Source organism: Pseudonaja textilis, chromosome 1, assembly GCF_049901715.1.
Source record: "Pseudonaja textilis isolate UNSWEBS1 chromosome 1, rPseTex1.2, whole genome shotgun sequence".
NCBI classification, from domain to species: Eukaryota; Metazoa; Chordata; class Lepidosauria; order Squamata; family Elapidae; genus Pseudonaja; species Pseudonaja textilis.
Window position 1 is genome coordinate 220,716,688 of NC_141990.1, and position 15,420 is coordinate 220,732,107.

Genomic DNA, 15,420 nt, shown 5'->3' on the forward strand with positions numbered 1-15,420 from the left:
CTGAGAATCTCCAGTGATGGAGCAGCTATGACTTCTGGAGACAAGTTGTTTCACTGATGAATTGTTCTCCCTGTCAGGAAAATAATCCTTAGTTCTAAATATTCAATGTTACTCCCTTAAATTTAGTAAAGTATTAAGAAAGAATCCTAACCAAAGATGACTTTGGTCACAAGGCACAAATGTAGTCCAGGAATTATTTGCAAATTCGAGTCAAGAACGAAGCCCGAGATTCATCAGAAATGCACTACCTTGGAACTATGCTACCTAAGCATCACATAGTCATCTTCAAAAGTTGAAACTGTAATTTCTAACAAGAAAGAGAACCAATACTGGGAACAATGATAACTGTACATTCATTTAAAATGAAATTTATTTTTTTACCGTGGTCTGGCACTTATCACTCAAAAAAGCCAACGTGATTCTTTACCAAAAGAAAGCTGTGCCCCTCTGCTGCACTAAATGCAGATATAAAATGCAACAGACGGTGAAGAATGGTAAAGTTTCCAAGATTCCTTAAATAGAAATCCTTTGAAGGAACAACTGGAATGTTCTCCAGAAGGGTTCAGTGAGTTTTCTCTCTGCTCCCCAGGGCCGTCATGCCACCAAGGATGAGATTACTGCCTCTGCCTACCAAGCTGTCATTCTGGACCAAACATATAATGGTGAACCTGTGCAGGTTCGAGTGACCATGGGCAAGGAACCTGCTCATCTTATGGCCATTTTCAAAGGACGCATGGTGGTGTATGCGGTAAGTAGGGGAGAGGCAGACTGCAAGATAATTTACCTGCTTTCATTTCCCCCCTTTCCAATAAGATCTAACATAGAGGTGGTGGAGATAATCTCTGATGGGTTATCCCAAAGGCTCTGCCTGAGCAATGGCATCGGGATAGAGGCATTTTCCTTTTCCTGCTAAGCATTTTTCTAACCTCATTTGACTCCTTCTGAACAATGCTACTATAAGTCCTTCTGTTGGAGGAAGTTATTTCCATTTGCTTACCATTATGAAGACCCAGATTGTTGGGGGCAATATGCTGACTCTGTAAAGCGCTTAGAGAGGGCTGTAAATGCTACTGCTATTATGGTTAGTAGCAGTTTCTGGCACATGGGATAAGTGAAAGGACAGGTTAAGTATGGGAAAATGACAAGTAGCAAAGGATTAAGCACTTTGTCTTCTTCTAACTAGATATGGAGGGAGGGAGGGAGGGAGGGAGGAAGGAAGGAAGGAAGGAAGGAAGGAAGGAAGGAAGGAAGGAAGGGAGTGATGGTTCCAGACAGCAATTTCCAGAGCCAAATTTATTTACTAACATACTTCTGTCAAAGGGATGGGTTTTTTTTTAACTCCTGAATACATTTTCTGTTTTGAAAGAAAATGAGAGATGAACGGGGGAAACTTGGGATATCGATAAGTAGAAGTTACAGTACTCAGCTCTATTGTCTGCATTTAGTTTCTATTTTTTTTTCTTTTGCCTTCTTCCCCAGGGTGGTACTTCCCGAGCTGGTAATACAGAACCAGAACCTCCCACCCGTCTTTTCCAAGTTCATGGGACTAATGAATACAACACCAAGGCTTTGGAGGTGTCTCCCAGAGCTTCCTCCCTCAATTCCAATGATGTCTTCATTCTTAAAACCCAGAGTTGCTGTTACCTCTGGTACGGTAAGGTAGGTACTGTACCATGATGGGGAAGCTCATGCATTAGAAATAAGCACAGAAGCCCTAATTTTAGTACTGCATGCAAGACAGTAGAACTTAATAAACAAGGACTTCAACCAAGGACTAAGTTAGTGGATGGGTAGTAATTTCTAAGGGCCATAGTTTCCTGCTATGAGAAGGGAGACCATAACTGGCATCTAAACCTCAAGCTGGAAAGAAACAGGCAAGGTATGGCTTAAAAAATAGCACAGTTCAGATCCTCCCTGATCATTTTCACAATTTACCACATTGGTTCCTTCCACAGGGCTGCAGTGGGGACGAGCGAGAGATGGCCAAGAGTGTTTCCGACCTGATCTCCAGGACAGAGAAAGTTGTGGTAGCAGAAGGCCAGGAGCCTGCAGCATTCTGGGTTGCACTAGGTGGGAAGTCTCAGTATGCCAGCAACAAAAGGTAACATCTCCCAAGCATCTGGAGAAGGGGGAGAGGGGAAGAGGGGAGGAGCAATCTGCTCTAGTGCTGTGCAAACATCATTTGCAGCGGTGGCTCAGGGGTTAGAATGCAGTATTGCAGGCCAACTCTGCAGACTGCCAGGAAATCGGTCCTGACGGGCTCAAGGTTGACTCAGCCTTCCATCCTTCAGAGAGCGGTAAAATGAGAACCTAGATTGTTGGGGGCAATATGCTGACTCTGTAAACTGCCCAGAGAGGGCTGTAAAAGCACTATGGAGTGGTGAATAAGTCTAAGTGCTAATTGCTACTGCTATTTGCTCAGGCTACGCCATGGGTGGCTGAAACTCTGGCCTATCACTACAATTCTCAACTTTTCCAACCTATGGGATATATGGGATGCTGGGAGTTTTAGTTCTACAGCTAAAAGGCCACCATTGATCCTGTCCTCTCCTTAAACCTGTTTAACCACATCGGTTTCTGAACTTCCATAGCCAAGCCACAGTCTTTCTTAGTGATAAGGCCAGAATTGGATACAACAGCCAAAAATGTCATCTTCAGACAGAACTCCAGAACACCGTCTGGGGATTACATCTACATGGTCTCTTTAAAAAACAACACCTTCAAAGCCAGCCGAATAAGTGCCACGTTTTGGACTCTTGAGAGCCAGTTGAGTTTTTAGCTAATGTCTTGATGAAAGGCAATTCTATTGGAATTCAAAAAGGGAAGAAGGGGAACAATAGTGAAGAAGTGACCCATGGGCTGTAGTCAGTTTGAGGAGGTCCGATTCAAGGAGTGACTTCATAAACATTCTGTTTCATTCATGAAAACTGGGGCTGTGATTGTGGTTGAATAGAAAAGAGTTTGAGTAGAGAACTCTCCATCATTTTCTGCCCTGCCACCTCTCTGCTCTAGGCGGCACCCCTTTCAATGCTGCTGAGTGGGGAAATCCTGCATCATAATTTCCCCCACATCTGCCAGGAGGTTGTTCCATCAGCACCTCGAGTTGCTTTATCTCTCTTACGCAGATTGCAAGAAGAAACTGTTTCAATCACGCCTCGGCTCTTTGAGTGTTCCAATAAGACAGGCAAGTTCCTTGCCACGGAGCTCACCAATTTTACTCAGGATGATCTAGAACAAGATGATGTGTTCTTGCTGGATGCCTGGGACCAGGTAGGTATGAACGTGGAAGGTGCAACAGAAAGAGGAAGACATTTATCCACAGTGACCGTTTTTCTTTCAGAAATAATTGAATCCAAGGTGCCCCTCCTATTATTGAGCAATTTGCATGCCCACCCACATCACATCTGATCCGATTACTAATATAGTCCGCAGTTGATTTGCAGTTGCCTGTGCTATATTGTCAAAGAACTTTTAGAACAGAATATTCTCTTCCTCTCACTCTTCATCACTTCCGCTTTTTTTTTCCCCACAGTTCTCACTTCTATCTCATAAACTGTTTCCCCTACCACCACCCCCAGCTTAGGAAGAGAATGCTTATTGGAATTATTCACTGGTATCAAACACCAATTCCCTTTCTGCTTTTTCCACTGTATAGCAGCAGTGGGCACCTCAAGGAACACCTGCAGCCACCTAATCCCTATTTCTCCTTTTCTGGACCCTGTGGAGATTGTCACAATTGAAATTCACTTAATTGCCAGATCACAGAGGCAAAATTTTCCATGGCAACATGTAATAAAATAAGTGTAATCTCCAATAAGCCTAACACACATCATCTTTGACAAGAGTAGCTGGGCCTGAAAAAAGATAGCCTATCCCTGTCATAGAATTGGCAAAATATGTCTGTTTCAAATGAAATCAGTGGATTCTTCTCCAAAACCTATGTAAAAGCCAATAAAAAAGCCACAGTATCATTGCAGGAGCCAGGCTCTGCCTTATTTTATGCTATCCTATATACAGACAAATGAATCCAAAAATAAAAATGGAAAGCATTCAACTGCTAATTTAACAGGGGGGAAAAAACCCACAACTCTTAAGCATCCTGAGTCTGCAGACCATTTCTAACACTGCCACCAGTGGAATATAGGCACCAAAGATCTTTTTCAGAAATAGATCATACATTTTCTTCTTTGTAGAACTGGTTGCAAGAGTCAAGTTGTTAAATTGTGCAGTTACCTGATGGGTAAAGCCACCAAACAAAACAAAAATCAACCCCTTATCAAAGCTTAGGATTCACCGGTCAGCAGAGTTTGTGTATCTTTGTGAATGCGTGTGATGGGTGCTTTATTCATTCACCAGAAGATGTACATAAGTAAGAATCTTTAATTCTTACTCTGACCTATTAAAGCAACTTTGTATTTATGGAGGGTGAATGTCTAACAGGAAGAATTGCCCAAGGAGCTGCTGATACAGTTCTACAGAGAAATTATTGAGTCTGTCATCTGTACTTCTATAGCTGTCTGGTTTGGTTCTGCAACCCAACAAGACAGACACAGAGTTCAGAGGATAATTTGGACTGCAGAAAAAAAAATTACTACCAACCTGCCTTCAATCAAGGACCTGTATACTGCATGAATCAAAGACGGCTGTGAAAATATTTACAGACCCCCTCACTTCCCTGACATAAACTGTTTCAACTCCTACCCTCAAAGCGACGCTATAGAGCACTGCAGACCAGAATAACTAGACACAAGGACAGTTTTTTGCCAAACACCATCACTCTGCTAAACAAATAATTCCCTCAACACTGTCCAACTATTTACAAAGTCTACATTACTATTATTGTCTCATCACTCCTTATTGCCCATCCCTTCCCACTTGTGACTGTATGACTGTCACTTGGTCGCTTGCAATCTTACAATTTAAATTGTTTCTTAGTATGATTTGATTCCTTATTGTACCCTATGACTATCATTAAGTGTCATACCTGATGATTCTTGACTCTTGATGAATGTATCTTTTATGTACACTGAGAGCATTTGCACCAAGACAAATTCCTTGTTTGTCCAATCACACTTGGCCAATAAAAGAATTCTATTCTATTCTATTCTATTCTATTCTATTCTATTCTATTCTATTCTATTCTAATTAATGTATACTTCACTGCTTCAGAATCCCAATTGCTCCCCTTAAATTTATACCTATTTCCATCACATAAATTTTCCCTGTGTACCTGAAGGAGGGGAAGAGGCAGGTAGAGCTAGTATTTTGGATTCTCTTGAAGAAAGTCATGGTAGTGGTTTTATCTACTTTCCTGCTTCCATTCCAAACACTCTTTTATTATTTGCTTCTCTTGACCTCCCGTTGACATAAATATCCTTTTATTACCACATTCTCAATTAATGCAAGCTGCCTTCCAATTTGTAACAAACATACTTCCAGCCAATGTTTGTTGAAAGACTTTAACTCTTTTTAATTAATACCAGAAAGTCACTTTCGCTATTAATTTGTTAAATGTGTTATATTTAGTGTTGCCAGATTCCATCTTAATTCCCCAAATAATGTACATTCTTGCTTAGAGAAGAGGCAGATGGAAATTTGGAGATGGGATGGAACAGTTGTTTTGAAGATTATCCTTACTAGGTTCTAGAAAAGAGTTTTTCAATTATTTACATTAATATGGATTTAGCTGATTTTTTTTTTAAAAAACCCTCTTTTATAAGGTTCTGTCTTTACAGCTTTAATTCTGTGTAATTCTGACCTGAGTTTTATGCTTGCATGGGCTTGTTCCTCATACCTGGATTCATTTTCAGCACGGTAATTCTAATCTTGGAACAGTGGTCCAAGCTACATAGTTTTTTTAATGATCAGAGAGACATTTTCCCCCGCGTAGGTTTACTTCTGGATTGGTAAAGATGCAAACGAGGCTGAGAAAGAAGCAGCGGCTGTCACCGCCCAAGAATACCTGCGGACTCACCCAGGCTGTCGGGACCCAGAAACTCCAATTGTGATTGTGAAACAGGGCAACGAACCTCCAACATTCACTGGCTGGTTTGTAGCATGGGATCCTCTCAAATGGACCGTAAGTGACAAAAGGTTCTTCTTTTGACTTGGAAAAGGTAGCTGCCTGTACCATGCGTGAAGAAACGTGACCTATTCCTTCTCAGAATCTCAACGTTCTTCTTTGAGAAAGTCTGTAGCATATTTTCATTGCCTAAGCTTTCAGTTATAAAGTAAAAAAAAAAAACATTCTGCCTGTCTCCCTGCAGGACAAGAAAACCTATGAAGAACTGAAAGCTGAACTTGCCGATGAGGACAGCCTTGACCAACTCACTTCTGTAAGTATGGCTGGTAAGGTGAGCAGTAGCACAGAGTGTTAACAGCAAGATACCGTGCAGCTTTCCACTATGAAAAGAATAGGAAATCCTCTTTCAAATTATTTCAGTGCCTGTAAAGAAGTGAAGCCTGCATTGATCTACTTTCAGTTGAAGAGAAAAGTGAAGGAATATGAACCAAATCTATTCTTAAAGCAAAAAACGCTGGGCCTTAGTTTACAACTAATTTTTCAGATTTGGAACTTTCTCTTATAGCATACAATGAACAAGGAATGTTGGACTATTTTAAAAATTTAAACATTCGGCAAAAACTTTGATGAACTAAAAACTCAAGTCATCCAGGTCATGGTTGTTCCAAAGGTACTTTTTCAAAAGGCAATTGGACTTTATTTTTCCTTGAAGACATTTTGCTTCTCATCCAAGAAGTTTGTTCAGTTCTGACAGTCAGTACTGAAAAAGCTTATTGGATGAGAAACAAAATGCTTTCAAGAAAAAAGAAAAAACACCTTTGGGACTCCTAAGAGCACATTTTTCACCTGGGGCATCAAATCTTATTATATTCATGTATTTGTTGGTATACTTATGCCACTTTGGAGGGACAGTGCAAAGGTAGCAGGGAAGTCAGTGAAATGGAAGAAAATATAAAAATTACAACTCTGACAATTGTATATTAAATGCATACAAATTTCCCATCACCATTCAAGCAATATTGAGGACTCCATAAACATTCAGGAGATTTATTCTTAAACCTAAAATAATTTTTCATGAATATTGATGGTCCTCAGTTAGTGACAATTAGAACTGGCATCTTGGTTGTTAAATGAAGTGGTCACTAAGTAAAACCGCAACTGTGCTTATGATCTTACTTCCATTTTTCTTCGCTTTACAGACCTGAGAAGGGCATAAGTATGGGAACTGATCACAAAGTTACTTTTTCATCACCATCATAATTGCAGCCACTAAAAAGGCAGCTGCTAAACAAGGAAACCTGTACAGGAAATGCAAAACAAGACTGAGACACAGAATAATTATAATTTGTTAAGGATTCTAATTTCCAACTCTATGTTCCATGGCCTAGGCATTGATAATCTACAAAAATACTCTGAAAGGTTTTTGACTGAGACAGCCATGGGTTTTTTTTCATTCAACTTATAATGCATCGGGGCCTGTTAATTCATACAGTCCATCTTCTTGATCTCACTATTTACACTTACTGAATGACTCCATGATGCTGCAACTCTTTAGCACAAAATTGCCTTTTTACGTTGCGTCGGACACTCATTTGTTTTTAAAAAGGACACTCTAAATGATTCTCACAAAAAGTTCCTCAACCACAACCTATTCATTGGTCATTTGCACTGCATTGTCCCTTTTCAAATACACAGCCCCTCCTATCTATGTTAAAAAGAGTCAATTTAGAAAAGCCCAGCCTGTAACTCTTTTTTTTAAATCGAATTTAAATAAGGACAAAATGGACATGGGAATAGCTTTGGGGGCTTCCCCTTTTTCTATTTCAGGAAATCTTGGAAGGAAAAGAAATATTTACTGCCAAGACAACTTTTGGCAAGTTGTCATTCTCTACATACCCCTTGGAGAAATTGGTGAATGTCGCTCCAGAAGACCTTCCCAAGGACATAGATCCCAGCCGGAAGGAGGTGAGAGATCAGAAGGCTATAGTCAGAGTTTCCATGGGGACAGTGAGGGCATTTCAAGAGGAATTGTTGATATTTGCTGAAAATCCAGGATAAAAAACAGTTGCTCGTTACGAAGTTTATTAAATGGCTTTGGGAACTTTCTTTACTCTGATATGAAGTTAAAGCACTATTCTTGCCTCCTCCTAAAATGTTTAACTTTAAAAGTTTAATTCAAACGTTTTAGATTTCATGGACCTAGTAGTCCTCGATTTGTGACAATTGAGCCCAAAATTTATGTTGCTGAGACAATTGTGCATTTTGCCCCATTTTACGACCTTTCTTGTCACAGTTGTTAAGTGAATCTTGCTTCCCCATTGACTTTGCTTGCCAGGAGGCCGCAAAGTGTAATCACATGACCACAGGGACACTGCAACAGTCATAAATATTAGTCAGCTACCAAGCATCCTAATTCTGATCACATGACCACAGGGATGCTGCAAATGGTCATAAGTGTGAAAAATGGTCATAAGTCACTTTTTTCAGTGTCATCGTAACTTTGAATAGTCACTAAATGAACTATTGTTAAGTCAAGAATTACCTGTACTTTTTAAAATATATTTTGACATTTTATTGTACACTGTTCAGAGTCCCTCTTTGAGATAGGTGGTTCAGAAATGTTAAAAATAAATGTGAGTAAAACATGAATGAAACAAAATGAGAATATTCTCACTTTAGTTTGGTGTACGCGTAAACATTTGATCTTTGCTGTGATTTTAATGCCTGCAAACACACACTTGGCAAGTGCAGCTTACAAAGAATTATGCAAAACCATACTAGAATAGAAATGTTACTTCCATTGTGATTCGGGGGGGAAAAAACGCCTTATATTTAATAATATACAGTACTTCAGGGGTGTCAAACTCATGGCCCGTAGGCCAGATGCATCACATGCTGGCCCCATCCCGCCTGGTTTAGCAAAGGGGAAAAAGTCCCGATACGTCACATGACGCTACCATGAGGATGCGAGTTTGACACCCCATCTACTTCATTTACTTTTCTTGCTGTTTATAAGACTAGCTGACACTTATCACATATGTGCTTTTCTTCCATTCCACAGCAATACTTGTCAGAGGATGATTTTTTTCAGATCTTTGGAATGTCCCAACGGGATTTTGCAGGACTGGCTTCATGGAAACAAATGTCTCTCAAGAAGGAAAAAGGACTTTTCTAAATGGAAATATGCCTGCCATTATTTTCAGCCATTGCAGACCTTAATGTCATTTTTGGTAAAAGCTTGATAACGGAAGCATTCAGAATTTTCTACTAGCAGTTTTTCAAAGACAAAAGGGCTTCCTTTTTTTAAAAAAAAGTATAGATAATCTTAGTGCAGACTCAGAACAGCTGCTTTAACATACTTTCTTCCAGTTATGAAGCTGCCCAAAACTATGTTGGAATCATTTACTTTCTCAATAGCCAAATTCCAATCTGACTTAGTGATAAAGCTGGCAAATGGGGCTGCCCTAAAACTTTATTGTGGAACAGGTACAGGAAAGCAATTGGTGGATTTCCTGCTAGTGGAAGACAGAAAAAAAAAAGCCACCACCATTTTTCCTAAAAGGAGGTTGAGCTGGGGTGGATTTTGAATGAGGCCCATACATTTTGCTATCAAAACCTCACTTGTTGAATGACAATTTTCCAACTGCCTCTTTTTATAGGGAACCCCTATTTGCACCACAAGTCAGGTGTGCCAATTCTCCACCCATTGATGATTGCTCTTGTTTATCTCCCTTTTGCACATGCTGTAGCACTTTCTTTTGCAATCTCTCAACTGCCTCTTTCTCACACTCCAGTTACTCTCAATTATTTTGTCCAATCTGGGGAGACTCCCTGAGCGAATCAGTGCTACTTTTCTGATTCAACTGCCCTTGAAAGATTTTCCTATTTGGAATTTTAAAAACACTTTGGACCAAAATCGATGCAAGGACATTGCAATCTTGTAACCTGGCCAGAAACGACTTAAAAAGCAGGTAATTTATGCTGCTTAAAAACACAGCTTTGCCAATAGAAGTAAATATAACAGTCCAGGAGTATTGACCCTCCAAGTCTGCCTTAATCTGTTCTTATCTATGATCATAGCTGTCTACATGATTATAGTTAGTTTTCAACTGCCAATGAAGAAGATGCCTCCAAAATAGTCTTTGAGGTGACCCATAAAACAGAAGGCATTCCAGATGGAACCACTGTTCTCTTATGAAATGTATCCCAGTGCAAATAAATCTTCTTCATAAAAACTGAGAAGCTATCCTTGTTTGTAAACGGCAAGTTACCACACCACTAACTCACAGAATTGAACAGAATTGGGCCATTTTATCATCAGGCCATTGCCATTGTAAATATAGTTTAAAGTTAACACTATACCTAGTCCATTTGGCAGAAATAATCTGTCCTCAAAGAAAAAGCAAACGGGATTGACATTTTGCAGCTTACAATAGTAATTTTACCTTCAGAGAATGACAGCTATTGAAAATTAAGGACCCCAATGCTAATGGACATTTCTTTTCCATAATGAATTTTAGTATCTTTTTAAATATACAGTGAAATCTTCTCCAACACAGTTATGTACTTTTAAAACAAACAAGAACAGATTTTAAATTAATTAAAAATGTGGAATATCTAAGCAAAATCAACGTGAAAAAAATACCATGATTTTTGTAGTGCCAATTTTGTGGAGGAAAAACAGCAATCAAATGGCAGTAAGGACAAATAGAAAAGTAGTAAGGCACTGCATTGCTCTGGAAAGAAAAATCAGATTCGGCATTAATAAAGAGCGTTTAATTTCTCAGAAATTGATCTACACATTATTTAAAAAGAAAGAATAAAAGCAGAATTTTGAGGAAGAGAAGAACAGGTCTGCTAAAACACAGAAAACTGCTGCTCCACATTATGTCAAGGGATACAAAGTGATTCCCAACATATAATCAAAGCAATCTTCTCAATGCACCTAAGAAACCCTTGTCATTTTCATTTGTTCCACCAAGATTTTACAAAGTAACTTCTTAAAGTAAAACCAAAGGAGTAGGTTACTGCTGCAGGTCAACAGCAAAGTGTTATGAACTTTCTTTGATTTTCATTCATGGGCTATTAATTCTCTATTTCGGGTTAGTTTTAAAAAGCACCCTAACTGTTCTTTTTCAGGAACACATGGCGATCTTTTTTTCCAGAATATTCAGTTCATCGTGAAATATTAATTTTATGCAATATAAAAACAATTATTTTGCCTTTTACTTTGTTGCAATGCAAGCAGCTTTCTCTTAGCACATCTAGCAACAAAGACTCATAATACAGAGAGCCATCCTTAAATGCTGTCAGGTCCTCAGAATGTGAAAAGGCATCTCAGAATAGAGAAATGTCCCTGAAACGTTTGCACCTTGTCACGTATGAATATTAGGTTTTATCCAAACAGAAGCAATGCTGCTTAATATTCTATAATTGCAGAATTCTAAACTTTTGTTGTTTTTTTAAAGTAAGCTACCTGAGCTACTTTTAAATGTCACGTACGCACAAGGTTTGATTCACTTTTGAGAAGAATTTAGTTATTTAGTGCAAACATGTTATGGCTATTTCTTGTATAAAAAATAAGTGCAGGAAAAAGATTTGACAGGTATAAGTGGAAAGGAAGAGAGGAATTTAAAATACACTGAAGTTCATCCACTACTGGATGAACTTTTAGGCCTCATTTCAAAATCTAAAATCAATAATCCTAGAATTAAGATGTCTAGAGTTGTGCCATATCATGCTGTTTCAGAAACATAGTATAACTAAATCCAGTTGTTTTTTTAAACAAGCATTTTTTAAAAAAATACTAGCAGCTGCAGTTCAGGTTCCCAAGAGATTTTCCAGGTTCCTTGGTATAATTTCTCAAACGGAAATATGATAAACCATTTAATATGAGGGCTTAAATATAATCCAGTATGGCCATCAGTGTCAGAGTTAAATATTAAAACTTAGATGAACTGCAGCACAAATTCATTGCATTGCCACAGAATTTGATCTGATTTGTAAAATGCAAACCAGGCAGGATGTAACAGTCACCATTTCTTACTGAATGAGAATTTTCTTCTTCCAAAGGTATATAAATTTATCTCAGGCTACATACTTTTCAGGTTTAGATGAAGCAAATCAGTCGTTACACACTAAGGGCAATTCTGCATTCTATTATAGAAGACACCAAATTAGAAACTGCATATATATTAGTTAATTTGGCTTCACTGTTAAGTATGGAACCAAAAACATAACTGCATAATTACAATGGGTTGTATAAGACCCTTCCATTCAGAGCAGGAAATGAAAGCTAACACCACCTTCTGCCAGAAGGGAGAATGGGAGATGTACTGTATTTTTTGAAGTATAAGACGCTTTTTCCACCCCCCAAAATGGGTGGAAATATCTGTCTTATACAGCGAATGTTATCAAAGCCCCACCCACCTGCCAGTCCCCACCCGCCATCCTCTGCCTCCCAGCAATTTGCCTCCTTGCAGCAAACTGCCTTTTTCAGCTTCAGCACAGCCTGATTAGCACAAGCAGCTGATTGTCGGTTGGATTGGCCTGCTGACAATCAGCTGTTTCAGGCTGCAGGGATTGCCACTGCCTATTGCTACCTCCGCGTGCCCCATTTTTGGCCTCCGCACCCCATTTTTGGCCTCAGCACGCCCCTTTTTCCACCGGTTCTGATCCCCAACACCTGGGGTGAAAATGGGGCGTGTGGAAGCCAAAAACAGGGCATGCAGAAGCTGAAAATGGAATGCAGAGGCCGAAAATGGGGCGCACAGAGGCGGCAATCGGCAATGGCAATCCCTGCAGCCTGAAACAGCTGATTGTCGGGAGGCCGATCCAACCAACAGTCAGCTGTTTGTGCTAATCAGGCTGTGCTGAAGCAGAAACAGGCTGTTTGCTGCAAGGAAACAAATTCTTGGAGGCAGAGGCAGATTTTTTTTCTTGTTTTCCTCCCCCAAAGCTAGGTGCATCTTATACTCCAAAATATACAGTACTTTTAATTTTCTCCTGAATCTGAGTTTGCCACCTCCCCTTATATTTAAAGGCGTCAACTCTCCACAGCCCCTTCTCAAGAGACCACAAGCACTGAAGAAAAATACCACCACCCCACAGAGTCCATTCATAAGGAAATCTAGGATGTATCTGGAGTTGGGTGGGGCAGAGGATGGACCAATGACTCAGTACCATTCACTTGAATGGAAGTTCAGCTATCAGTGCACTACAAATCCTGCTTTTTCCTGAATTGTACCAATAACTTCTCAAGCAAATAGAAATGCAGCTTCTTTTCAGCTTCTGTCAAATGTCTGAAGGGTTTTTTCATTAACAGAGAGCTAGCCTTACTCTAGAATCAAGACTATCACATTCTGAGATACTCTTCTTTAGAAAGAAAATCTCTTTATTCTTTGTTAAAAACACACTGAAATACCTTTGTGAACAGTACAAAATTATGACAGAAGTTAGCATATTATGCTTTGGTGCAGTGTAGTTTTTGAGAACTTTATCTTCTACATCAGATAGCATTTTACTCTGTTGGTATCTTCTATATTTATGTATTTAGAGTTCTCCAATACTGCCTGAATTATCAATAATCTTTAAACCTTTCATCAACAAATAATTATATTGTCTATGTGACTCATGTCTATTCTCAAAACATAGTGTCAGAAGGTTCTAATAGTAAAGAACAGAAAAATCCCCAACAAGTAGGGGTAAAATACATTTTCCCATGTAGCTGCTATCTTTTTCAAAGAAAATATTTTTACTATGAAGCAAATCAAGAAACATCTCAATTATTAGCAATTTCATTGCTATGAAAGTGAAAATGGGATAATAGTTATTAACTTCCAACACTGAAATGAGGGTTGGGCACAAGTAATTTCTATATAATTTTTGCCAATATAAGCAAGATATTCAAACACTTTTAAGTGTGTAAACTCCTCTACTGCTGCTCTGAAAAATCTTGCAAATGCTAATCATTTAAGAGTTATTTTTTATCAACCCCACGAGACGAAACTCAGTTATATTTCCATGTTCCTGTTACCATATTACTTGCCCACTTTCAAGCACAGTGCACAGGCCAGTGCAGAATTGAACTATTTCTGTTTCATTCACTGATTAGCATCAGCTTGGAAAGGGACTGCCGATCGATCACCACCCAACCAGTGCAACTTTTCCATGAAACACAAGAAATATAGAGATATATATACACACCCATGCACTCAAGGGCAAAGGGAACTAAATGACAGTACTTGGAAACTAATGCCTTCAGAAAGAATAAAAATTTTAAAAAGTTAAAATATACATATATGTATATATTATTTGAAGTGATGAAAATGAAGGATTCTGGAGTGTTACAAATCATAGGTATTTAAGTCCATTTGTTTTAGCAAAAGACGGATCCTTCCATTTAACCAATCAGCCACTTGCGCTTTCCAGGGCATTGTATAACTGTAGTATAGCTTATGCTTTTTTCTCCCCCTTCTTCTTCTGTAGGAAGAAAGTCAACCTATGTATGAGGCCTTCTCTATTTGTTAATAACAGGTGATCTTGTGGTCTTCTCTCATACTATGCTTTTATAAGTTTTGGAAGAAGTTTTTAAATTCTGTAGCTTGATCGTCTCCACTGCAGATAAAATTATTTGAGTAGCTCAACAGAGAACAAAACCCAAACAATAAAAAGAAATCAGGATAACAGAAGATTAACTGCTGAAGTCAAAGAAAGGGGTGGAATGGCCCTTTCATATCTGAAGCAGCGTGTCTCTCAACTATGCCCTGAAGTCTTCAGGTTTGCGTCTCCTGTGCATTAGGCAAAAGTTCTTAACTCTTTTGTGCTCAGGTAAAGGGTTGTTCTTCAGACTGGCCTCCCCACTTCTGTGCCAGGCAGTTGCGGGTTCTTTTCTGTTTCAAGCAATTCATCCAATATATCCCTAGAGAACAGAACACATTAGGAACCTAAGAGAATCTATACAGAGCAGCCAAGGCATGTGATGTACCCAAGATGGCACTTAAAAGGAATGTTTTGAAAGAAGTAATAGAGATTCTACATGGTACAGTATAATCTAGCTTCTTATACAGTCACAGAGATGTTCATAAGGACATCTGGAAAAAATGCAGGTTTGTTTTCTGAATTAAAAACGTAAACTCTTTGTTTATCTCTTTCTCTGTTACACACCCAAACTTTTATTTCATGATTCAAAATCCGGCTGGTCAGGCTTGGTATGAATTCTTAAAGAGTCAATGCCAAAAGCCCTTATTGCAATACCCCAGTTCGTGTGATGGCTCCAAATTACTATAATACTTTTGCCAATACTTGACTAATTCCAGTTGGAGACTCTTCTTGAGCCTGGTACCTCTCCAGTCCCTAAAGAATTCACAAAGAACTCATCCCTTGTTCTAAGAACTATT

At 39.0% G+C, this 15,420-nt stretch overlaps 2 protein-coding genes across 7 annotated transcripts in view; one reads left to right on the forward strand and one right to left on the reverse strand.

The window, feature by feature from the left end:
* The window catches only part of VIL1 (villin 1), a 45,291-nt gene extending 30,349 nt beyond the window's left edge, over positions 1–14,942 (forward strand). For both annotated transcript variants that reach the window (XM_026708102.2, XM_087920550.1), the window contains exons 15-22: positions 590–748; positions 1,480–1,659; positions 1,956–2,101; positions 3,126–3,270; positions 5,891–6,079; positions 6,267–6,335; positions 7,850–7,987; positions 9,084–14,942. In XM_026708102.2, the coding sequence (XP_026563887.2) occupies positions 590–748; positions 1,480–1,659; positions 1,956–2,101; positions 3,126–3,270; positions 5,891–6,079; positions 6,267–6,335; positions 7,850–7,987; positions 9,084–9,197 (1,140 nt within the window). In that variant the 3' untranslated portion in view covers positions 9,198–14,942. The remainder of the gene's footprint in view (positions 1–589; positions 749–1,479; positions 1,660–1,955; positions 2,102–3,125; positions 3,271–5,890; positions 6,080–6,266; positions 6,336–7,849; positions 7,988–9,083) is intronic.
* USP37 (ubiquitin specific peptidase 37) overlaps positions 13,398–15,420 on the reverse strand; it is a 39,598-nt gene continuing 37,575 nt past the window's right edge. For all 5 annotated transcript variants that reach the window (XM_087920549.1, XM_087920546.1, XM_087920547.1 and 2 more), the window contains exon 24: positions 13,398–14,942. In XM_087920549.1, coding sequence (XP_087776675.1) covers positions 14,867–14,942 — 76 coding nt within the window. In that variant the 3' untranslated portion in view covers positions 13,398–14,866. The remainder of the gene's footprint in view (positions 14,943–15,420) is intronic.